The 24,360-nt window shown below is 47.8% G+C and overlaps 1 protein-coding gene across 1 annotated transcript; it reads left to right on the plus strand.

Moving 5' to 3' along the window:
- The first annotated feature begins 12,644 nt into the window (after positions 1 to 12,644).
- Positions 12,645 to 14,439, plus strand: LOC121015415 (olfactory receptor 6N1-like). Its single transcript, XM_040452316.1, has one exon. The coding sequence runs from the start codon at positions 13,128 to 13,130 to the stop codon at positions 14,070 to 14,072; it is 945 nt and encodes a 314-aa protein (XP_040308250.1). The 5' UTR covers positions 12,645 to 13,127; the 3' UTR covers positions 14,073 to 14,439.
- The last annotated feature ends 9,921 nt before the right edge of the window (positions 14,440 to 24,360 follow it).

Below are 24,360 nucleotides of genomic sequence, written 5' to 3' on the forward strand. Positions count from 1 at the left end.
TTTGAATCCATTTTCACTTGTCTGCATATTGTTGACACAGCCCTTATGCTCCCAGACAATCCTGTGATTAATTCTCCACTGTGATCTTGTGGTTTCTGACTCTACCCCCCCGGGGCTTTTCTGGAGAAATTTTCGCAGACCGCACCTCACTGGACGCATCCTCCACCCCAGTGCTCAGAAATGCGGATACCACCCTCTTGACTGAAAGAATAAAATGTCAGAGAACCCCTGCAGAGCACCTTCGGGATGCGATCATCTCCGGAAGGGTGGAGAAAATGAAGCTTTCTGAGAGATAGCAAGGAAAAATGGAACCAGCCAGAAAAAACCTGGCGAAAAACCTGCTTGTGGACATCTGTTTCACACCGTGCTCGCTTCTAAGGGGAAAGAAGTTACATGTGTAGGGAGCGATTTTGAGGCTCCACATCTCAGGCTTGTAGATTTCTATCTCAGCAGCTAGAGAAATCAAAGTTTCCTGTCTGTAAATAGTAATTTTGCCACAAGGAGAAACAATAGCTAAGTAGTTCCTCTTTTGCTTTTTTGACCTAAAAATATCAGGGGCTGAAAGGATTTTTGAACATTAGATTTTTCTTTTTCACCTCACTGACATGTGGGTCCTGAGAAACCCATAGGCCCTAGAATGAGCCCCAGCCTATTGTCGGGGAAAGGCGTTGCCACCCAGCTACGTCCCCGTATGTTCCCGTTCAAGGACCAGCAGTGACAAGAGACGGTGGTTGAGGCACCTATATCTACTAGTACTTGACTGCATCTTCTGGAAAGGGGGCGGGTCATCTGTGACATTGTTTTGGTTCAAATGGTACCTATGCATTCACCCCGTTTTTAATAATTGGCAGACCGGAAACTTCGAAGGCATAGAAGGTCATTATAAATAGAAGTTCTTACTCAAACATATCAAAGGACTTTGGCACTAGCTGCCTCTTGACTAGGCTGCCTCGTCGCAATGATTAAAATCTCGATCACCCGCGCTTTCTGCATTCATCGTGAGTAAATACAATTTCTCTTTCCCAGGGAGCTTCTTGAAGTTTCGGGGGCCTGATGAACCCTTTGTTCTGTAGTGGTTTTTTTTCTGCGACACAGTGGGTGCATTCTGGAGTACCATAAACCCTGACATGGCAAATAAATGGCACCAGCTCACAGACGGTATTGTGGCAAGCCCCCACCTGATCCGCAAGACGGATGAGGCTTCCCAAGAGCTAATGTGGGCAAACGTTCCGAGGCTGTCTGCAGAAAAGAAAGCTGACTGTCTTAGTCCAAACTAACATCACACGTACATTCAGACAACGAACCATTATAAACAGCGATGAGCTGTGAAGCCATGGAAGGATCTGGAGGTGACTTAACTGCATGTTATTAAATGGCAGGAGCCAATCTGCAAAGCCTACATACTGAAAAATTCCAACCGTGGGACGTTCTGGAGAGGACCAAGGTGCGGAGCCAGTAAAAAGATCCGCGATTGCTAGGGAGTAGGGGAGAAACGTGGAACACAGCGAAACCACAGCGAATGAGACTGTAATGGATACATGTCATTGTACACTTGTCCAGACCCACGGATGTGCACCACCAAGACTGAGCCCTAAACTATGGGCTTTGGGTGATAATGATGCGTCATTATCAATTGTCATAGACGGGCCACTCTGGTGCAGGATGGTGACGGTAGGGGAAGCTATGCATGTGTGGGGCAGGAGGTGTAATGGAGATCTGTAATTTCTGCTCAGTTTTGCTGTGAACCTAAAACCTCCCTGAAAAAATAAAGTCTCTTTCTTTTTTTAAAGAAAAGGCTGTGCTATGTTATTCAAAGGCAGCTGAAGATTTCTTTGCAACAGAACACACAAGAAGACCAGAGCTAATGTGAAACCCCGTGGGCAAGCTGAGAAGTGATCGAACTGTGGTGAGGGTGGCAGGGGGCGGGGAGGGCGGATTTCAGCAGCCTGGGCATTTCTAAAAGGGGAAGAGACAGGGCCTTAATACTGACTGAACTTCAGCTTTGGTCAGGGTCCTTTCTCACGCCCCTTGATCCCTCCCGATAACTCATGAAGGCTGACGTGTTAGTTGTGATGCCATATGTTCTACGTGGGATCTCCTAGAAAGCATTCCGGTGTGCTTGCCTCTTGTCCGGAGCAGGTAGGATCCTAGAAGGGAGCAGTCTGGCTCAGTGTCACAAGTGGTTCTGACCGCTTTTAACTAATCTCTGTGTGATCGTAAGACTTGGGAAGGGACACGCTGACTCCACAGACCTAACACTCATTTGGATTTATGCCCTTTGCCAAACGCTTCAAAGGACTGCTACTCAACAGATGTCAAGAGTCATCTCTTTGGTTCTGTTAGGAATTGGGTGTGTTAAGTACAATGCGGATAATAACAGCAATCGGCCAAGTTCGATGTTGTTCTTACAGCACCTAGGGCAGGCCAACGCAAATGATCCCAGTTCCTGCGACAACCTTCAAGGTAGGCGTCATTGACATTAACAGTTTTCAAAATGAGGCCAAAAGGGGTTTGCTAAATCGCACAACATTTCATAACTGCTGATTTGTGCACAGTGGAATTCAAACGCAAGGTTTTCTCAACGGCGTGTTCTTCCCTATGATTACCAACACCGAACGCTGCCCTTGTGGTTCTGATGGCTGAGTCGCCCGGAGAGCCGGGAGACTCAGTGCCGTGTATGCGCGAATAGGTACACAGACAAGCAGGCATGTGCTGACAGGCAGGGGACCAGACCATTTCATTTTTTTCTAGAAGGAAATTATAATCTTTTTTTTTTTTTCTTAAAAAGGAAGTGAGAGTTTAAAAAACTCTCTGAAAGGGCAAACAAGTGTTAGCAATTCCTTCCTTTGGGCTCAGATGGTATACGCCCCTCTTTTGGGGGGAGCAGGGCACACATTTGTTCATCATACGCCCTGTTTCTCTGTCACTTCCCCCACCCTCAAGAAACTTCTTCTTCTTCTTCTTCTTCTTCTTCTTCTTCTTCTTCTTCTTCTTTTTTGTTTTAAAGCATAAGTTAGTCTACTACTCTTGATTCTTGACGCTGTTTTCCTGGGTATCAGAACAAAAAACACATTTATCATGGTTGCTAAAATTAGAGTTCAAAGAAGCCACGCAAGTCGTAAAATCCGACCTCCACGTTTCAGATGCTATGAAAATATAGGTCAGGGAACGTGTGTGGCCGACTCTGAATCTGTCAGGCAGAGTCCGAGCCTAGATTACAACTCAGGCCTGCGGAAGCCACACCACATGCACAGTGCCTCGTGTGACGGTAGGGCCAGTTCGGTGTGGCTCAGGCGAAGCTGGGACCCTGGTGTCTCCTGACCGGGCCTGGGGAAAAGTCTCTCCGAAGTATGGTGTTCTGAGGCTGTCTTTTTGACATCCTGGGTCTGTGTTCCCATGTTCCCAATTAGTGTTCATTGAGGGAGGCAAGCAGAAAAGACTCCACCGCTCACAACTCCGGCGGGGAGGGGGGGGTGTAGCAGGATGGAGGCAAAATGCTGATAATTACCAAAGTTCAGACTGTGCATCATTAAGCAGGCAGAGGCCCCTCCGGGGAACAGGACTCTTGCCTCACCCTCTGGCTTCCCCAGCTCAATTAAACAGCTCGTTTGTCTTCTTATTAGCAAACTTGTTAGCCCCTTACTCTGTCCCCTGAGGTGCTCAGAAGAAAAGTGTCGTGGGAGGGATTCCTTGGCTGGATGGGGCTGGCTGTCAGGCTTCCCTGGGGGAATCCTAGGTACCCAGCTCCTTCTGACAGGATGCCTGTGGCAGGGGACCATTCAGCGGTGGCCCCAAGGTGCCTCTGCTGGACCAAAGTGGGCTGGTTAAGGATATGGAAGGTCAGCAAAACTGCGTGAGATCTAACCGGGAAGCAGGGCAGTGTCTGAGGCTTGTTCCGGACACACTGCTCCAAGATCGCCAGGGCCATCTCACGCTGCCGGCGTGAGCAGAGAGGCTATTGACACGGCCCGGGATCTGTCTCAGAAGTGGCAGAAACAAGACCTGCACTAGTATCTCGGAGGCCTCAGTTTCCCCCTCCTCACTGCCCTCTACCATTAATAGGCGTTTTTAACTGACTTAGGCCACCATCCAGCCCTTGGATGCTGATCCTTCCTAGGGAAGGATTCCCTTAGGCCCCACATGTGGGTACAGCTCTGTGCTGCCCAGCAAACACTCTCCTGCCTCTGGAGTGCTTCTGCACCGAGGCGAGGAGGACAGGACACGCGTGGCCTCCCCATCTCGCAAGTAGAGGCCTGAGCCTCTGGGGGCTTTCCCAGAACAGACACTGACTGTGTGGGTTTATTCTTTGAGGTCAGTTGAAATGACATTCAAAGTTCCCGATCTCTCAGCCCATTCAGACCAGCCATCAGTAATTTTTAGTCCGTACCTACATATTTACCGCCGACAAACTAGTTGTAATAGATAGCAGAAATATTACTTACTGAGTGCCCCCTCAAGTGGGGATAACCTTATATGTGAGGAAACTGAGGTTCAGAATGTTTTGACTAGTCTAGGCTACTAGAAAAAGGACGGATCTGGTGTTCATGCCCGGGGCGGGGGTGTGGGGGGGAGGACATTGTTTGAAAAGGACCCATATAGGTAGGTAAGGAGATGGTTTGCTGATTTGGGACAGTCTAGAATGGATGGAGAGGAAGGGCATATAAGCAGGGGGTAAGTGAGAGATGTAATTCGAGACAACAGATTCAGAAAATGTCAGAGCTCATCGCTACCCCAATTCTCCCTTCCCTGGCCTGTGGCTCCCAGATATACTAACAGGCTCATCCCTAGTTTCTTAGTGCACCCAGTTTCTCAGAAACAGAGGAGTCATGAGTATATACCAGAGGACTCAGACCTGCCTCAGTTTCTCCATCCTCAATGCACCTCTCCCCGTGGCCTTTAGTAGGGATTTTTAACTAATTTAGGCCATCATCTAGGCCCTGGTTCCCAGACCCCAACCCATACACCTGAGGCCCTACTCTTGTTGTCTCTTCCCGTGAGGACGCTGCGTTGTGTTACCTGTTCAGAATGTATACTTGTCTGTGTCCGCCGTGGGTGGGCGGGCAGCGGGGGATCGGGGACGCTTTCCTTCTTCACGTCCGTTCCACATCCTGCGGCCTGGCCTGATGAGAAGCAGACGCTCTTCAAGAAACAGCAGAGACACCCAGGAAATCGTCTGACCTCCCGTTTTCAAACAAATGGCCTTAGAACGTAATACACGAAGCAGACACGCACCAAAGTGGAAAACAGACTGAAAGGGAAAGTAGAGATAGGGAACGGAAGCCCAGGGCTCTCCCTACACCCTGGTTTCTCCCCTGGCTCCCAACCGCTTCCTTGGCTGAGATCATCTAGGTCCGTCTTTTCACTTTTCAGACCAGTGAATTGAGGGTCAGGGAGGTGACAGGCCCCGCTGTTCGTGACAAAGACATGGCAGACAGGTCACTGTCCTCATAAACTTGTTTTTAATAGTTTTGCTGTAAAAACGAAAACAAAAACAACAACAAAAACCCAGAACAAAATGCCACAAAGGTTCCGGGACTTGCTGTGAAAAGACACGGACCCAATTCCGGGTCAGCAGTTCACCGGGCAGGCATGACCTTGGCAAGACCTGCGGCCTTGTCCTCCCTGCAGCGCGTGGCCGGTCACATCGCCTCCTGCTTGCGGGGCTTTGCTTCCACGACTGCAACACTGCTTACAGAAAGCAGTGCCCAAACGAGGCCCCTGTGGGTCAGGTCTGGACATCCAGCACGGAGAGGGGAAGGTGCTGGCCCAAACCCCATTTCTTTCACTTTCGTTGATGTCACTAAAACACACAACCTCTCTGCAAACATCCATTTTTTTCACCTTTTACATATATATCATTTCCACCACACAGTTCTATCACCATGAAAAGAAACAAAACATGCATGGTGCCGAGCACTTCAGTGCTCCCAATGGCTAAGAGGTGTTCCACACGTAATGAAGCCTCACTATCCTGGAGGCAGGGCAGGGTCATGGTTAGAGAAGGGCCTTTGAGCCCGTGTCCCTGATTCAATCGATCATTGTCTCTACCACTTTCCTGCTCGGACCAGGCACTCAGTCCCATCTGGAAAATGGGTTGCACAGTGGAATCTTATGTAACTAATTCTTGGGAGGGTTAAATTATTTTGTACTTGCAAAGCAAACAGACTATTAAACACTCCGTAAGCAACGGTCATTATTCCAATTTGCCACATAGGTTTCTGCAGGGGGATTCCTTCCCTGGGAGGGGGCCCAGGGTTTGTTTGTTTGTTTGTTTTTAATGTTTATTTATTTTGAGAGAGAATGCAAGTGGGGGAGGGGCGGGGGGGGGGGACAGAATCCGAAGCAGGCTCCAGGCTCCGAGCTGTCAGCATAGAGCCCGACGCGGGGCTCGAACTCACGAATGGTGAGATCGTGGCCTGAACCGAAGTTGGGAGGTTAACCGCCTGAGCCCCCCGGGCACCCCAGAGCATGCCCAGTTTTTTCCGTATTTCTCTTTGCTGTCCCGTGTGAGTCAGTGGACCTGTTAAGACTCCAAATCAAGTGTTTTCTCCTGGCCTAGGTTCCCAAATCAGCCTGGAACCTTCTGTGCGTTTCTCCCTGCCCTTGCAGAATCTACACTTTGCCCTCAATGCCTGGATTGGGGTCTTCACCCTTTTCTCTTCTCCTGCACGGTGCTCTCTCAGTTCTTCTTCCTGAGGGGTGGTCATGGGCCAACGCATTTCCCCAGCGATGGTCTGAAGGCATTGCTGGCCATTGTCCAGGTCCTTGCAGGGAGCCCTGGGGCCTGTAGTCCTCTTGTGGGGACATGCATGCCTACCTGACAACCCAGGGGAGCCCAAAAGTCACCGCTACCTTCTAGCACGGGGTCTGTGTGTCTGCCCACTGCTGAGTAAAAAAGGAATGTGTGATTGGATCCTAAGGATCGAGCCAGGGTGACAGGGACCAGGTTCCCTTCCCAAAGCCCGGCCAGCAGCCATCCCTCTCACCCACATCAGTCTAGAAGGAAAGAAATAAGAATATACACCTATTTCTATGCGCTATCTATGTATATTTATTTCTACATATACTCTATATGTATACCTATTTCTATAGACTAAACTATTTATATACTTATATATAAGTATATATATACTCATGTCTATATACTATATCCTATATACATCTTTTTCTGTATACTATATATATATATATATACACACTAGATACAGATAGATATGTGTATACAGTAAAACCTTGGATTGGGAGTAACTTGCTCTGCGGGTGTTCTGCAAGACGAGCAAACATTTCTAACAAATTTTAACTCGATAACGAGCGATGCCATGCAATATGATATGATGTGCGTGATGTCAAATGTCACGTGATCACAACTGAGTCAATGGTTCTTCTCTCTTGCTGAGGGATTGTGGGTGATCGTCTCCCATGCTCACATGCTCGGTCTCAGGCCACGGTGTTTGGCAGAAATCACTGATTTTTTCAGAACGTTGGAAGGTGCCCACACTGGCACTCGTGTATTTTTTGTCACTTCAAAGCACGTAGGGACAGTCCTTTGCTTTTCCGTACGAGAGTAAGCTTAGGAATGTTTTGCTTCCTTCTAGGTCAGGCTGCCTGTGGATATAGACCTTTTCTCTGATGCCTTATTGCCAGTTACGTTAAATACAGCCTATGACAAGAGTTTATTGCTATTGTATTGTAACCAACATCTGTTAGTGATAGTGAAAGTCCTACACAATAACCCTCCTTTCTCTTGTCTCCCCCACACCATTCACAAAGGTTTTCAATGGTAAGTGCAGGTTAACTTGTTTATTTTTTTTTTGATATTTTGTATTTTCTTTATTATTTTGTATTATAATCATTTTTTAATATGAATATTTTGGGGTTTGGAATGAACTATCTGAGGTTCCATTATTTCTCATGGGGAAATTCACTTTGATACACAAGTGCTTTGGATCGCAAGCATGTTTTCAGGACGAATTATGCTCGTAAACCAAGGTTGTACAGTATTTTATTGACTTATTTCTCTCATTCTGTAGTGATAGACTGTTGTCAGCACAGAAGAAGGAAGGCGCCAAAGCATGATGTGTACAGGCACACATACATATTCAGACCACAAACTCTGTGGTAGCATTAAAGCTAACACTCCATCACCCAGATGCTTATATAGTTTCCAGTTAAATAAACCCAAGTACTTTTCAGAACGAAGTGGGGCTCTATGGATAATTAGCCCTGAAAAACAGGCATTGACTGGAACTCACCTGGGCAAACCAGGATATATGATTGCACTGTGTCGCTATAATGACATGTCTTGGTATTACAAACAAAATCACAGTGAAAACCTCTGTGTCCATGTCATTTCACATATGTGCACACGCATATCTGTAAGACAGATTCTTAGAGGTGGGATTGCTATGCGGAAGTGAATGTGTCGTGTACGGAAGCATTGCTAAACTTTCCTTCAAATTTCTTAACTATTCTGTCCTCCTGGAAGCAATGTGTGAGAATGTTTCCCTGCAGCCTTGACAGCAAAGGGTATTTTTAAACTTTTGGATCGTTTTCAAAGCCGATGGTGAGGAAAGTACCTCGATGTATGTAAATTTCTATGACTCTTATACACTGTGTATACAAAGTGTATAAGTGACTTCATACACTTAAGTGCCCATGTTCTTTTATAAATGCCCATCTTGGGGTCTGTCTCCCTCACTCCAAATCAAGCATCTTGAGGAAAGGGATGTTTTATACACCTCATACTTTCCCTAATAGGCAGTGTGGAAAATAAAGAGCATTCAATAACTTAAATATACCTAATGAATAACAGAATCACTGTGATTTTTCCTCTCTTCATATAATTTCAGCTGCTTTTGATGAAACTTTTCTAACCTTTGGATCACTTTTTTCTCTTGGAGAACAATATCACATCTACGTATGTCCATGATACAGAATATTTATGAATAAAAATAAAAAATCACTTATAAAATGATTTTATTTATTATTATTTTTTTTTACTATTTATTTTTTATGAGAGAGAGAGACAGAGACAGAGAAGAAGCAGGGGAGGGGCAGAGAGAGAGAGACACACACAGAACCTGAAGAAGGCCCCAGGGTCCGAGCTGTCAGCACAGAGCCTGATAGGGGGCTCGAACTCAGGAACTGTGAGGTCATGACCTGAGCCGAAGTCGGATGCTCAGCCAACTGAGCCACCCAGGTGCCCCATTATAAAATCATTTTAAACACTTACTATCTGTTATTTTTCATCTTTCCCTGCCCAAAAGCTTTTTAAGAAATATTAACAATCATATTGTAAAATGTCGGCACTTTGGAAATCCTACTTTCTTCCCTTAACACCGTGATAGGGTTCTCAGTAGTCTTTTTTGCTACATTATAAATTTCTTAATGGAGGCATCGGAAGTTGTTCTTTAGTCTTGCTCAGTTTCTAACGCAGAAAAAATATTAGGTGAGCCAACCCTGCTGGTGGAGGATGACCCGAGAAGAAAATAAATACCTTCCTGAGCCAAGCAACCCTCCAATTTTTATTTTCTCTGTTTTTTTGCAATTAGGTCAAACACCTCACTTCTTATTCATATACACTGCCAAGACTTTGGCACATATTATTGGATTGATCTGGGTTTGTTTCTTATAAACACATGTGTGTGTCACATTGATAGGTTTCTGAAGGCAAGCACACAGTTATTATAATACACTTATTGCCAGACCAGGTGATATACAGCTGGGCTCTACAAAGCATGGGGGAAGTCCGTCTCAGAATCCTACAGATCTATAAATAAGACTGCAAATCAGGGGTATTTTGGTGTTTGGGACTACGGAGAATGCAGAAATTTTGTCAAATGTCAGTTGCAAGCATCCATCCTGGAGGAAAGTCAGGTGTTCAGATGATGTGGAATATAGGCTCAAGACTGGCAAAGACTGAATGAGAACCCCTAATTGCCCAAGCACCAGAGAATTTTTTACTCAGGTCAAGATTCTTCCAATCTTGAGGCTACAATGTCACTCCTCATCAGGGAAATACAAATCAAAACCACATTGAGATATCACCTCACGCCAGTCAGAGTGACTAAAATGAACAAATCAGGAGAGTGTAGATGCTGGAGAGGATGTGGAGAAATGGGAACCCGCTGTTGGTGGGAATGCAAATTGGTGCAGCTACTCTGGAAAACAGTGTGGAGGTTCCTCAAAAAATTAAAAATAGATCTATCCTATGACCCAGCAATAGCACTGCTAGGAATTTACCCAAGGGATACAGGAGTGCTGATGCATAGGGGCACATGTACCCCAACGTTTATAGCAGACTTTCAACAATAGCCAAATTATGGAAAGAGCCCAAATGTCCACCAACTGATGAACGGATAAAGAAGTTGTGGTTTATATATACAATGGGATACTGCCTGGCAATGAGAAAGAATGAAATATGGCCTTTTGTAGCAACATGGATAGAACTGGAGAGTGTTATGCTAAATGAAATAAGTCATGCAGAGAAAGACAGATACCATATGTTTTCACTCTTATGTGGATCCTGAGAAACTTAACAGAAGACCATGGGGGAGGGGAAGGGGAAAAAGAAGTTACAGAGAGGGAAGGAGGCAAACCATAAGAGACTCTTAAAAACTGAGAATAAGGGGTGCCTGGGTGGCTCAGTCGGTTGAGCGTCCGACTTTGGCTCAGGTCATGATCTCAAGTGAGTTCAAGCCTCGAGTCGGGCTCAGTGCTCTCAGCTCAGAGCCTGGGGCCTGCTTCGGATTCTGTGTCTTCTTCTCTCTCTGTCCCTCCCCCACTTGCGCTGTCTCTCTCTGTCTCTCAAAAATAAATAAATGTAATAAAAAATTTTGTAAAAAAACTTAGAATAAACTGAGGGTTGATGAGGCGTGGGAGGGAGGGGAAAGAGGGTGATGGGCATTGAGAAGGGCACCTGTTGGGATGAGCACGGGGGGTTGTATGGAAACCAATTTGACGATAAATTTCATATTAAAAAAAAAAGAGAGGTTACATAATTTTCTACAGAAACTTCCCGAAACCAACTAAACAACTCCAGCTCTCTCAAGATTTTCTAGGTTGACCTGAAGAGAGTTTGTTCTGCGTTTATGTGGTCTATGCGCAAATCTTTCATGGTGAATGTCCTGATAGTCGGGTTAGTTTTGCTATTATCTTGTCCTTTGCTTCTGATTTCTAGATGTTAAACCACGTTTGAATCCACAGACGTGGGTGGTGGACACCCAGTAGTCTCCAGTGGATTAATGCTTTCAGTCTACTATTTATATGGCCTCTCTATCCGTCCAGTGCAGGCACGTGCATGGTGTCCAGTTGAGGTCAGGGTGCCACAGCTGACTGCAGGACCTTTATGACGATGATCCCGGTGGTTATAAACGGAGCGTGATGGTGGGAAGTAGGGTCAGCAGCACGTGGGCGTCCCGTGTCGTAGTCACGATGGTGGCGGTGGCAGCGATGGCCGCGTCTGCGATGGTGCTGGGCACACAGTAGACACACAGTGCTGGGGGGCTCAGTGAATGAGTAGTAGCAGATGTGCTCAGGAAGGAGCGGTGATGCTTGTCATGGACAAGAAGAGAATCGTGTGCAGCTGATCTTCCTCAAACCAGGGCAAAGCTAGTTGCGGGCAAATTCACGGCTCAGTCCTCTGGGGTCACCCAGCCCTTGTCTTTGGTGCAAATGAAGCTGATAGAGAAGTCTCTTACCAAGGCAGTTTTTAAGAAGGAGACACTTCTGGGGTCCCCAAGGTGTTACTGTCCGTGTGTGCCCGAGATTATGGGGGGTGGCTCTCTCTCCTTGGAGAAAGCTCTCTGGAACTTGAAGACACTGGACTCCAGAGCCCAACAATCAGGGTTGCAGGGCTGAGAAAAGGTGTTTGAGAAACAGAGTGGATCTGCTTCACTTTTCCCGTGCCCCACTTCCTGCCCCAGAGGAACCCCTTGGAGACGGCTAGTCACACCCGGCAACCCCAGGGAGCACGCAGCAAGGAGCCCCAGAGAGACCAGTGTGTCCCGGAGCATGAGATATAAGTAGGGCAGAGTCTTGGGGGGCAAGCGATGTTGAGGAGGGTGCCATGAGTGTTAATGTCATCCACACGGTCAGGTAACGGGCAGGGACAGGGCAGCAGGGGTGAGTGTAGTAGAAGCAGAGGACCAGGGGAGGGCGTCGATCTTTCCTAGGGGAGGTTCGTTAAGGTGAAGGGTGTGGGAGGAGAACTCTGGGCGTGTTAGTGTAGATCGCCTCCCTCCCCCCTCCCCCCAAACCATTTTTCAGGGACTTTAGGGGACCATAAATGCTCTGTGTTGTAAGAGTCTTAGAAAACATCTGTTCAACACTGTTTTTTGTTTATTTTAGGGAAGTTGAGGGTATGTGAGGAGAAGTTGCTCAGCTCAGGGTGCCCTGCGGGTCAGTGACAGAGCAGGTGCTAAAACCAAATCGCTGATTCAGAGAAGGCTCTTCTTTTTATGCTATGGGACTTCTTGCTTGGGACTTTTGACCTTATGGTTTTCCTCTCTAAGAGATCCCAGTGCATGTCTCCTGTGGAGATCATACTTTAAAAGACATGGTGAGTCTACTAAGGGAGGTACCGTCGGGCACCGCGGACCTCAGATGTCAGGGACTGTTGTCAGAGTGCCCCCATCTCTGCCATTTCCCACCTCTCCTTCCAGCCCTTATGGGAACAGTCTATAAACTCCAGTGGGGCTTCCTCAAAGAGGCCCTGGAAGTCACCTTTAGGGGATGACTTCATTCTTCTCCACAGCCCAGTTTTGCTGGTTGTTTCATCATCGGTAACTATAGGAAGGATAGAGGTAGGAATTTTCTTGCCTCTCCTATTTGCTGATGGGGGACTAGAGACAAGATCCAGATGCCCCAGTATCTAGAACCCAATATTATAAATTAGAGAGGATTCAACTGGGATCAGAGCCTTGGTTTCTAGTTCCAGCCCTGTCAACAGCAGATTCTATGATGTGGGTCCGTCCACTTCCACCCTTGAGAGTGCAATTCCTCTATTGTGAAGGGACTGGCATTGGTTAGACAATGTCAGGTTGCTGCTAGGTGCTCACACTTCATGTTCTTGGCACCAGGAAGACTTTTCCAAAGAGAGGAAGATCCTGAAGTACTTCCTAGGTATCATGGATCCGCTCAACCACACGTGGACCCAGAGTTTCATCCTCTCTGGTTTCAGTGTCCCCGGAACCCTGCGACCTCTTGCCTTCTTGGGGACCCTGTGCCTCTATCTCCTCACACTGTCCGGGAACCTGTTCATCGTTGTCCTGGTCCAGGTGGATGCTGGACTGTCCACGCCCATGTACTTCTTCATCGGTGTCCTCTCCTTCCTGGAGCTCGGGTACGTCAGCGCCACGGTGCCCACGCTGCTGCACACGTGGCTCCGTGGGCGCTCAGTCATCTCGGCAGCGGTGTGCTTCATCCAGCTGTACGTCTTCCACTCCCTGGGCATGACCGAGTGCCATCTGCTGGGCGTCATGGCGCTGGACCGCTACCTGGCCATCTGCCGCCCGCTCCACTACCGGGCACTCATGACCAGAAAGGTCCGGTTCTGGCTGGCAGGGGCCGCTTGGGTGGCTGGCTTCTCAGCGGCACTGGTGCCAGCCAGCCTCACGGCCACCCTACCCTTCTGTCTGAAAGAGGTGGCCCACTACTTCTGTGACCTGGCACCGCTGATGCGGTTGGCGTGCGTGGACGCAGGCTGGCACGCTCGAGTGCACGGGGCGGTGATTGGTGCGGCCACTGGCTGCAACTTCGTGCTCATTTGGGGACTCTACGGGGGCATCCTGAGGGCCTTGCTGAAGCTGCCCTCGGCTGCCAGCCGGGTCAAGGCCTTCTCCACCTGCTCCTCCCACATGACCGTGGTGGCCCTCTTTTATGCCTCCGCCTTCACGGTCTATGTGGGGCCACCTGGGAACCGCTCTGAGGGCACAGACAAGTGTATTGCCTTGGTGTATGCCCTTCTCACTCCTCTCCTCAACCCCATCGTCTATACCCTTCGCAACAAGGAAGTGAGGGAGGCCGTGAAGAGGGTCACTGTCAGGGTCAGGACTATTCTGAAGGGACCCTGACGGGCTGAATTGGTCACAGCTCAGCTGCTTGGCCACAGTGGGAACCGGCCGGTTGGTTGGTCAATCATCTGGTCAGGGTTGAAGTCCACACCAGTGAACGAATCCATCAGATTATTTGTCGAACGTGCTGCAGACGCACACTAGGGGGACATACCTGGGTTCATCAGACGTGAACATGTAGGGAGAAGGGAGGTGTGTGTTCGATTGCATTCCAATCTAACGGGGGAAAAAATGCCACAGAGGAGAAAGGAAAAAACCAGGGACCCCATGCAAATGCTTCTGCTGAACTTCCAATCTGGGGAGACAGAGCAACGCTGAGCAGATGAAGATAATCTAAAGCTAAGGTGGGGGCGGAGCGTTGCCCAGAAGAAAGGGTGGGAGAGTGGAAAACAGGAGCCCAAAGCTATGGCTCCCAGGTGTGAGCACAGGCAGAGCCAGGGGTGGTGGGCTATTGGGTGGGGGAGGGCAGCTCCGTGGGGGGAGAACACCCCCCCCACCCTGGGAGCAGGAGGCCGGAGGCTGCATTTTACAGTGTGCTCTCTTGGGGCAAGAGGGAGATGGTGACGACGGGGGTGTTGTCTGAGTTCTCGCCCAATGCCAATGACCATTCCGGAGAAGGGATCCGCAGCCGTGCTAAGTAAACAGCAACAGAAACAAAACCCGAGCAGCAAACAAAGAGCTTTGCAAATCTTGCGTACTAAGCACTCACCTGCGAAGTAGAAAACAGGTTGAAAGAGAAAGCAGGGTCACGTTCTGTGCCTTCTTCCCCTTGGCTCTTCCTCCTGCCCCCCCCCCCCCCCAAACCAAGTCCTCTGTTGAGCAAAGTCTGAAAGTTAATGCTCAGGTTCAACCTCCGGACTCTGGTGACATGTGGACTGAAGGTCAAATGCCTGCCAAAGCATGTCACAGGGTGAGAGACAGGACCCAAATTTTGGCAGAGCTGAGGCCGCTGTATGGCTCTTGAATACCCTATCTATTTTCATTTTTATACAAGTAACTGCTAAAAAATTCAAACCAATTATGTTTGGTATGTCTGCCCTATTTCGGAACACAGTGCTAGCTTCTCTCAAATGTGTGCCTTTAACCTTCATAATATCCCTCGGAAGAAGGAAGAAGCATCCGAATATCTATGTGAGGAAAATAGTACGATTTCTGGGCTGTGGTGAAGAGACACGGACCAGACCGGGATCCGTGGGGCCACGGGTCTGAGGGTCAGTGGGTTCACCCTCACGGGCATGACCTTGGTGAGTCGCACGGTCTTGTCCTCTCTCCGTGAGCGCGTGGCCATTCATATCCTTTCCTGCTTACGGAGCTTTGATTCCGTGATTGCAACACTGCTTAGAGAAAGCAGGGCCCGAAGGAGGCCCCCGTGGGTCAGATCGGGACACCCAATACAGAGAGAGGAAGGTGTTGGTCCAAACCCCTGGTTTTGCTGCTTTTCGACTATGTCAAAAAAAGACAGACCAAAAAAAAATAATAATAACTTCTTTTTTACTTCTTTTTTGTTTTCCTTAAAAAATTCTATAACCAAGAGTTCTAAAAATTAAGTGAAGGGACGCATCCTAAGTGTTCAATGCATAAGTTAGCCATATTACTCTAGAGGCAGGGCAGGGTAGTGATTTAGAGCGTGGGCTTTACCGGCTATCTGCCTGGGCTGGGACATTAATTCTACCATTTACTTGCTGTGTGACCTCAGCAACGCACTTAACTCCCTGTGCCTCAGTTTCCTGATCTGCAAAATGAAGACAATACTAGAACTTTTAGGCGCTGGGTAAACACTTACTGTTCCCCCACATACAGTTCTGCAGTGGAAATTTCTTCCTGTGAGGATGCTTCGTCTCACACAGAGCTCACATTTTTATTATGGGTGACGTCAGTAGAATTGGTAACATGCCGAGCGAGGCATCTTCTTTGGACCTAAGCATCCGACGTCAGCGCTGCAGGAAGTCCGTGCCGCCTCCCTAAATGCAAGGTGCAGCACTCCGTTCTGCTGGCCAGTTATGTCTTACTTTTCTGCTCTGGTCTTTTCTCTCCTCTTGTACCTCTTTTCACTCAGACAGCTCTTGTCGCAGGTGTGGTTATGGGCACAATGGAAACAGCTTTGTTCTCTGCGGGGGGCAGCACCAGAGAGTGGCTGGGGGCCGCTTGCCCTTGCAGTGGCTTGGGTCATGTTCATTAATAGCCCTGGGGATCCCGTCCCTGTGTCTACACTCTGCAGTGTGCCTGGGGGCTCACAATCCTGTTTTGGAGACAAGCAGTTAACAACTCAAGGCAGCATCATTGATGTCTGGCACAGGGCTTGGTGTTCGATGATTTATGAACAAATCAATGAATAAACGGATGAGAGTCCCAGGAGCGTCATGGAGATTGAGCGCCCCTCTTTGAACCGCAGACGGAGACAGGGCCTTACTTAGTCTCTCCACAGCTCCAAACTCCCCTCGCCTTCATTTTATCATCTTTCCCCTCTTGCAGCCTCGGGTCCTTCCTTCTACAACCTGCAGTTTGGATCATCCCTAGTGCCCTTTCCCCACTGATACAAAGAACTGGGGTGCTGAGTTGCTGACTCCTACCTCTAAAACCTGCCCTTTGAGTGGTCCTGTGGGGCCCAAAGGAGCTGGAGTCCCGGCCTGGCTGCCTCTGGCAGAAACCCAAGGGTTTTCTACAGATTGCATCACTTTTCATGTGTGCTACGACGTGAAAAAAATGTTTGAGAAGCAATGCCTGGTTGGGGTGAGCGCTGAAGGCAAGACCCGACTTTGTCGACTTCTCCCTCGGTGACCTCCGGAGAAGACTGTAGCAGGAGAGGCGGTGAGAACAAGCCAGCGCTTATGATACCAGAACCAGGCTAGCCGGTCTGCACGGGCGTCAAGGCTAACATTCTGGCATGCAGAGGGCTTGCCACACCGGCTGAATGCATCTGACAGCAAAGGAGGTGTTACTAGTAACTACCCTGGAATATCAGGTGTAATAAACCAGAGATGTCTGGGGGCAAACAAGGACGTATGACCATAGCGTATCATTGACGTAACAAGTTTTTTTAATATATACTTTTTTTTTGCTTCAACAGATAATATTCCTGAAGGGCTTGTAACATTTGCCCTGCAGGATTAGTGTTTCTATGTGCAACACTCAGAAGATGACTATATTTCATAGTCCCCGATTCTTAGGCGTAAGGCCCCACACCATACATTTCATTCCACCCTTCCTTTCCTTTTTCTTAATGAGAAATCTCAGAGATCTTTCCATCTCCTTGTAGAGAATGCTTTCCATTTTTTAAAAAAAATATTTGTTTTTGAGAGAGAGAGAGGGAGACAGAGGGAGAGAGAGAGAGAATGGGGGAGGGGGAGAGAGAGAGACAGAGAAACCCAAGCAGGCTCCGCACTGTCCGTGCCGAGCCCGCACTCGGGGCTCAAACCCACGAACCATGAGATCATGACCTGAGCTGAAACCAAGAGTCAGACACTCAACTGACTGAGCCCCCCAGGCACTCCTGCTTTCCCATTTTAAAATTAATCCCATCGTACTCCATTGTGTGTTTAATCTGACTGGTACTCTATTGGAGGACCCTTGAGTTCTTCCAATCTCTGCCTATTTAGTACAGACCTACAGGGACAATCTTGTGTATATTTCACTTCCCATTTGTGCACACACATTCCCGGGAATGCGGCTCCTGGGCCATAGTGAGGCTGCACAGAGTATGGGTAAATATTCCTAAATTTTCCTTAAAAGGGATTATGCCCTTAGTTCTTTCTCCAAAAGTGGATGAAGTCTTTTTTCCCCACAGCAACATCTATAAAGTGTGCTTCTAATCGTTGGACCTTCATAAATATGAAAATTTAAAAATAGCATCTCATTGTAGGTTTTGTTTTTGTCTTGGTTTTGTTTTTTTTGAGAGAGGGAGAGAGAGGGAGCGTGTGTTGGGGAGGGGCAGAGAAAGAGGGAGACACAGAATCCAAAGCAGGCTCCAGGCTCCGAGCTGTCAGCACTGAGCCCGATGTGGGGCTTGAACCCACGAACAGTGAGATCATGACCTGAGCCAGAATCAAGTCGGATGCTTAATCGACTGAGCCACCCAGGTGCCCCTGTTTACTTCTAATTTCTAATAAATATATACTGTTTCCAAATACAAACAATGATGCCATGAATCTTTGAACACATTGAATCCTACTTTTTTCATTTATGTTTTAAGCATAAATCATTTTAGATGTCATCGTCCTTCCCAAATCATGAATGACTTAGTAGAGGCAAGAGGTCTTGTGCCTTTCTCCTGTTCCATTCCTGATACAGAATAAATGCCAGGGAAGCACTCTCTACAAAAAGGGGATGACATAGGGAGAGGAAACAGCTTTCTTGGGTTGGCCTGTATTTAGAAGCCTTTGGCCCTTTAATATATATTTTTATTTCTACATGACTGATTCCAGGTAATGTCTACAAGTCTTTGTTCAGTCATTTGTATCACACTGACAGCCTGCTAATCTACTCAGTTAATGCCAAGACAGCCGGGGGTACAACTGGACACAGCAAATAAGGAAGGAAGTCTGTTTCAGAGGCTGGCTCATAAAAGGGGATGTAGGAATATCAATGTGATGTGACACAGAGACAACAAAAAATAAGAATTAACGTGACCACTCTGGGTCCAGCCTGATTATTCATTTGAAGAGTCTAGACAGATGGATAATCTGTATAGACCCATGAAATGAAGGTAAAACGGAAGAGTCTTTTGGGATTTGGGACTGTGGAGGGTGCAGTGATTTAGGAAGAGGGCAGTTGTAGCTCCCTACCCTGTAGAAAGTTCCGTATTTCACAGGAAGTGGGATATGGGCTCACTGCTGGCTGAGACTGACCACGACTCTCTGTCCAAATACTTGAGATTTCCGCCCCCGCCCCCCCCCCCCTCCCCAAAGGGACTCTTCCAGTCCTGGAATTACATTAGCATTCTCAAAGGCCTCAAATGCATTCTCAAAGCATTTTCTTTTTGCTCAAACTCTTCAGCTCCCGTAGGAAGCTTCTCCGCTTGGGTCTTAGAACATTCAATGATTCCCTCCATTTCAGTGTTGATGCACTTGTTCATCTTCTACGGTTACCTCTTTACCTATGGTAAAGAACCTTAAATTTAAGTTAGCATTTATTTTGTCCCCTCCTTTGATTTTAAAAAATAAGTACATTTGGATTTATGAATGATTCACGTGCATTACTTTCAACAGATAAATGCTTTTATTCTATCATTGTTCTGAATTCCATATTTATTCAAGAATATACTCACAAGTAGTGCCCAACTGAGATCAGAGCTCAGATGCTAATCCCAGGGCTTTTGATGAAAATATTGGGGATATGAATATAAGCGAAAGTAATCATGAATGAGTAGATAAGCCTCATGAGGAAGTCCGGGGTAATCATAATGGAGACCGTGTAATTAATGGTAGCCATACTGGTAATGGAGATTTGGAACATGCGATTAGAGCAGTGTATTAGGTGTTTAATAAACCATGACTGAAACAATGAATGACGACAGGGGGCACAACAAATGTGACGATAAGGAGGTGGTGACGTTGGGCACAGAAGTGATAGTGGTGGCTAAATGGACTGTGCTCATATGGTGCTGAGGTTAGGGGTGGTCAGAAAGAGCAGCTGATTGAGGAATCTCTTTGCAAGGAGAATTTTGAAAAGATAAAACTTCTGGGATGCTCAAGGTGTTACTGTCCATGTGTGCCCGAGATTATGGGGGGTGGGCTCTCTCTCCTTGGAGAAAGCTCTCTGGAACTTGAAGACACTGGACTCCAGAGCCCAACAATCAGGGTTGCAGGGCTGAGAAAAGGTGTTTGAGAAACAGAGTGGATCTGCTTCACTTTTCCCGTGCCCCACTTCCTGCCCCAGAGGAACCCCTTGGAGACGGCTAGTCACACCCGGCAACCCCAGGGAGCACGCAGCAAGGAGCCCCAGGGAGACCAGTGTGTCCCGGAGCATGAGATATAAGTAGGGCAGAGTCTTGGGGGGCAAGCGATGTTGAGGAGGGTGCCATGAGTGTTAATGTCATCCACACGGTCAGGTAACGGGCAGGGACAGGGCAGCAGGGGTGAGTGTAGTAGAAGCAGAGGACCAGGGGAGGGCGTCGATCTTTCCTAGGGGAGGTTCGTTAGGGTGAAGGGTGTGGGAGGAGAACTCTGGGCGTGTTAGTGTAGATCGCCTCCCTCCCCCCTCCCCCCAAACCATTTTTCAGTCGGTTTAGAGGACTGCGGCAGTCCAAGGCTACCAAGACATCTACTTAAACTTTTTCATTTTAGAGAAGAGGAAGTTGAGGCAAAGAAAGCAGAAATGGCCAGCTCAATGTTCATTTTGAGTTAACGGCAACACAAGCTCAGAAAGCCAATTCCAAAGGAGAATGAGTTTTCTCTTATGCCACCACCCTTCTAGAGCCCTACCATAGAGTCCTGACTTCATCGGTTCATAAGCGCCTGCCTTAGGGACTTCCCAGTGCAGAATTCTCCCTGGGGACCCTTCCTCAAAATGCACTGTGTCTACTCACTGATTCCTCTTCTGGCCTACCATTCTGAGCTCTGTGGGGCTCTTCTGAGAGGACTCACATTTCCCTCTTCTCTCACTGCGTCTTTCTCCAGCTCTTACCGAGAACATTCTGGAATTCCAGAGGGGCTTCTCCAGGGAGACTCAGCAGGCGCCTTTGAGAATGTGGGTGTTTCCTTCTTCCACAGTTCCGCACAACTGACTGTTGGATATGGGGACTAAGGTGTGGAGGCTCTAACGAATCGAGGGATGTTTCCTTTGGACTGTAAGGGGGTGAGTATGAGGATTCCTGATGGGGAATGTGGGAGAAAACACTGGAACCTGACTCTAGGGTCACATTCCATCCCCCCAGAAAAGCACTGGCTGTGCAGCAAGAAGCTGGACTCCACTCCAACTGTCAGCAAGACTGAGATGCAAACCTCTGGTGCCTTCCGAAAAATGAGGGCTTGAAAAGTGATTTTATAACATTTATGTCATTTTCAGGTTTATTCCTTCTATACTTTTGGCTCTGGGGAAATTTTTCAAGAAGCAAAGTTCTGAAGCAGTTAATCTTCTGTCTCTGCCCCAAAGAACCATTCTCCACCTGCTCCTCCCACATGACCGTGGTGGCACTATTCTTTGGCTCTGCCTTTGTTGTCTATGTGGGGCTGCATGGGAGCCGCTCTGAGGGCACAGACAAGCATATCGCCTTGGGGTACGCCCTTCTCACTCCTCTCCTCAACCCCATTATTTATAGTCTTCGTAACAAGGGGTGAAGGAGGTTGTCAGGAGGGTTACGCCGAGGATCAGGGCTTTGTTGAAGGGACCCTGAGGGTCTATGGAGTCATTTGGTGACCGTAGGGTTCAGTTCGTTAGTCGCTCAAACAATCCATCAAATAATTTTTTCAAATGCACTGTGTATTCTAATGTATATAAATAAATTCCGGTAGATGTTCAAACACCGTGCATATTCCAACAGACAGCATCTTGGTTTGAAGCAAACTGAGAGTTGTAGAGGCCAAGCCAACATGGCCTCTGAACCCTTTCCTGTCCAATACGGGTGAAAAGACACATCTTATAAAAAATAACCAAAAGTAAGGATGCGGGTGCAGATCTTTAGGCAGACTTAGAACTTAGGGAGAAATGGAACTATGTTTGAAAAGATTTGGAAGACCAAAGTCTGACTGTGGGATTATGTCCAAGATGGGGTCCTGGAAAAGCATGGAGAAAGGAGAAAAACAAGGCTAGCAGAAGAAAAGGGAACGAGCTTCTCGGGCACGTGTTCCGATGTGGATCGGGAAACCATGGGAAGGGGGCTGATACAAGTATGGGGTTCCACGTCCCCAGGAAATCCCACAGTCCAAGAGACTTTGATGCTGGAGCTGGGAATTTATTCTCCAAAAGGGAAGATTGAAGATGGGAGATGAGGGTTCTGGGGGTGCTGGTGGTTAAAAGCGAGTTAGAGGAATATGCCCTGTGGTGTAAATTGGGAATCATCTGTTAGGCATCTGGGCAACCCCACTGACCGAGTCCCGTGAGTGCAGAACTAGCTCTGGGAACCAAGAGGGGGTAATCAAAAGGAGGCATCATTTATGTTTCCAGAGAGTTTATCGTTTTGTGTTGAAGAGTCAGTCCTCCTCCCCCCCCCCCGTCTTTCCCCCTCTCTCACTCTCTCTCTCACACACAGCACCACCGCCATAAGTGACATAGTGACTAATATCAAGAAATGGATGTTTCCTTTCTGCTTTTTGCTCCATGCATATCTGTGGTGGTGGGAGGTCATGAAGGTAGAGGGAAGTGGTGGCAGGATTGGCAGAAAAGGGCTGAGGGAAAAATAAAGCAGCTTCACAGTTGTGGATTTTGATTAATCCCCCCAAGCCTCAGACTGTGGAATCCCAACCTCCTGGGTGCCTAGTTGGGACTTCTCTGGAAGTTCCCTTCAGACCAGACACGGAACTGTGGGATCCGCAGAGGGGACGCCTTGTCTGAAGAGAACAGGGCAGCATCTCTACTGAAAATACGTAAAGGAAACTTGTTTTCGAAAGAATTCTTCTGGGCAGCATTTAAAACAATGGTAGAATGAATGATTTGGGGGGTTTCTTGTTTTTTCCTAATGATGTTGAGACACTTTCTTTCTAAGGCAAAGATGACTTGGTGTTTATTTTAACTTATTTTTAGTGGAAGGAAAAGGTATGTGGGGTGATGTACAGTGATACTGCCCTCCTTCCCAAATCAGTAATCCTCACTAGAGCCATAGAATGTTCTGGAATCTCCACTTATTTCTTTAATATTTATCTATTTATTTTGAGAGAGGGAGAGAGAGAGAATCTCAAGCAGGTTCCACACTGTCAGCACAGAGCCACACACAGGGCTTGATCTCATGAACCGTGAGATCGTGACCTGAGCCGAAACCAAGAGTCGGATGCTTAAGGAACTGAGCCACCCAGGCACCTCTGGAATCTCCATTCATTAAATGGAGATGGGCTGTCGAACTTGAGGTTTTTCTGACAGCAATGTAGCCTTGGCTTCAGGTCAGCTCCCTGACCATCCAGCCCAGATCTGGACTACATTCTCTGCTCTGACCTTGGTGGGGGTCCTGAGCGAAGAGAAACCCATTTTAATACTACTAAAGCATGAAAGATAATCTTATGTGTGGTAACAACAACAACAACAGCGGCAGAACTCAAAGTGTCCCAAGGGTCCCCAGGCAACGTGATTATTGTTTTCTTGTGGGAGTGGGGTGGGGTGGGGAGAGGCCTGTCCTGGTAAGACAAGCGGACTAGGTTCAAGTCCAGATTAAGCCAGCACAGGATTTACAAAGACTTACTTGGAGCAGACACCATCTGCACGTCCCTGCTGCCAGGAAGTCCCTGAATGACTGAACTTCTGAGTTGGGCGGGGCCTAGGCAGCCATGTGGCCCAAACTCCTCTGTCTTTATGGAAGATAAAAGTGAAGTCAGTGGGTGGGAAACGCCCTGCCCACGGTTACATGGGAATTGAGAAGTCGTCTGGGGATAGAACAGTACCAAGGGTTTCTAACTCTTCCCACTGTACCACTAGGCCACGTGGCCTCTAAGTGGCCTTGACCTGAAGCAGAAAGTCTGTGGCCCTGACTGAGCTCCACACAGCAGGAGAAGGGGCAGTGGTGCAAAGCTGGTGTGTCACGGGTGGTCTGTGGCGGGGTGGGGGTGGGGGGCTGCTTGTCTCCTCCCACATACAAAGAACGTGGCCTGCCACGGGGTATATACAAGGCTTTCTCTGGCCAGTGCTAGGGGCCTGGCCTCCTGCCGTTTCTACTTTGCCTTCCAGAGGTAGGAGTAGGTTCCACCCTTCCCGAAGCCTTCCTGAGCTCCTGCCCAGCTCCATAGTCTCTTATGCAGACCTACCATTTATACTGGACTATTTTGTGTCCGTTTTCTCACCGAATTTCCCACAGTGGGAAAATGGGTGAATGACTTAGCAAAATCAGTTAGTAGGTGAAGAGTCTGAACTCATTTCAAAAATGTGAACTCTCCTGAGCAAGAGGAAAGATCAACAGTTAACAAAACAGAGTCTGGTTGTGCTGAGTTTTCACTTTCTCTGCCACCCCTGCCATCTGTGGACCTTTCCGAGCCTGTGGGAACCCAGAAGGGACATTTCCTTAAATGTAGGCTAATTGCAGAACAGACTTTTAAACATGATTCACATGAAACTGCAGAGTCATTACTGGCAAAGTGTTTTGCTCTCTGCAATCATAAAGGTCTAAAAATAAGAAATTGTAGGTAACAACTCCAGGTCTTTGCCTCACTTA

Source organism: Herpailurus yagouaroundi, unplaced genomic scaffold (assembly GCF_014898765.1).
Source record: "Herpailurus yagouaroundi ecotype Mexico unplaced genomic scaffold, PumYag 207, whole genome shotgun sequence".
Lineage (NCBI taxonomy): Eukaryota > Metazoa > Chordata > Mammalia > Carnivora > Felidae > Herpailurus > Herpailurus yagouaroundi.

Excerpts from the sequence above, each read along its gene's own strand:
- LOC121015415 (XM_040452316.1), top strand. The coding sequence starts at position 13,128 with ATGGATCCGCTCAACCACACGTGGACCCAGAGTTTCATCCTCTCTGGT.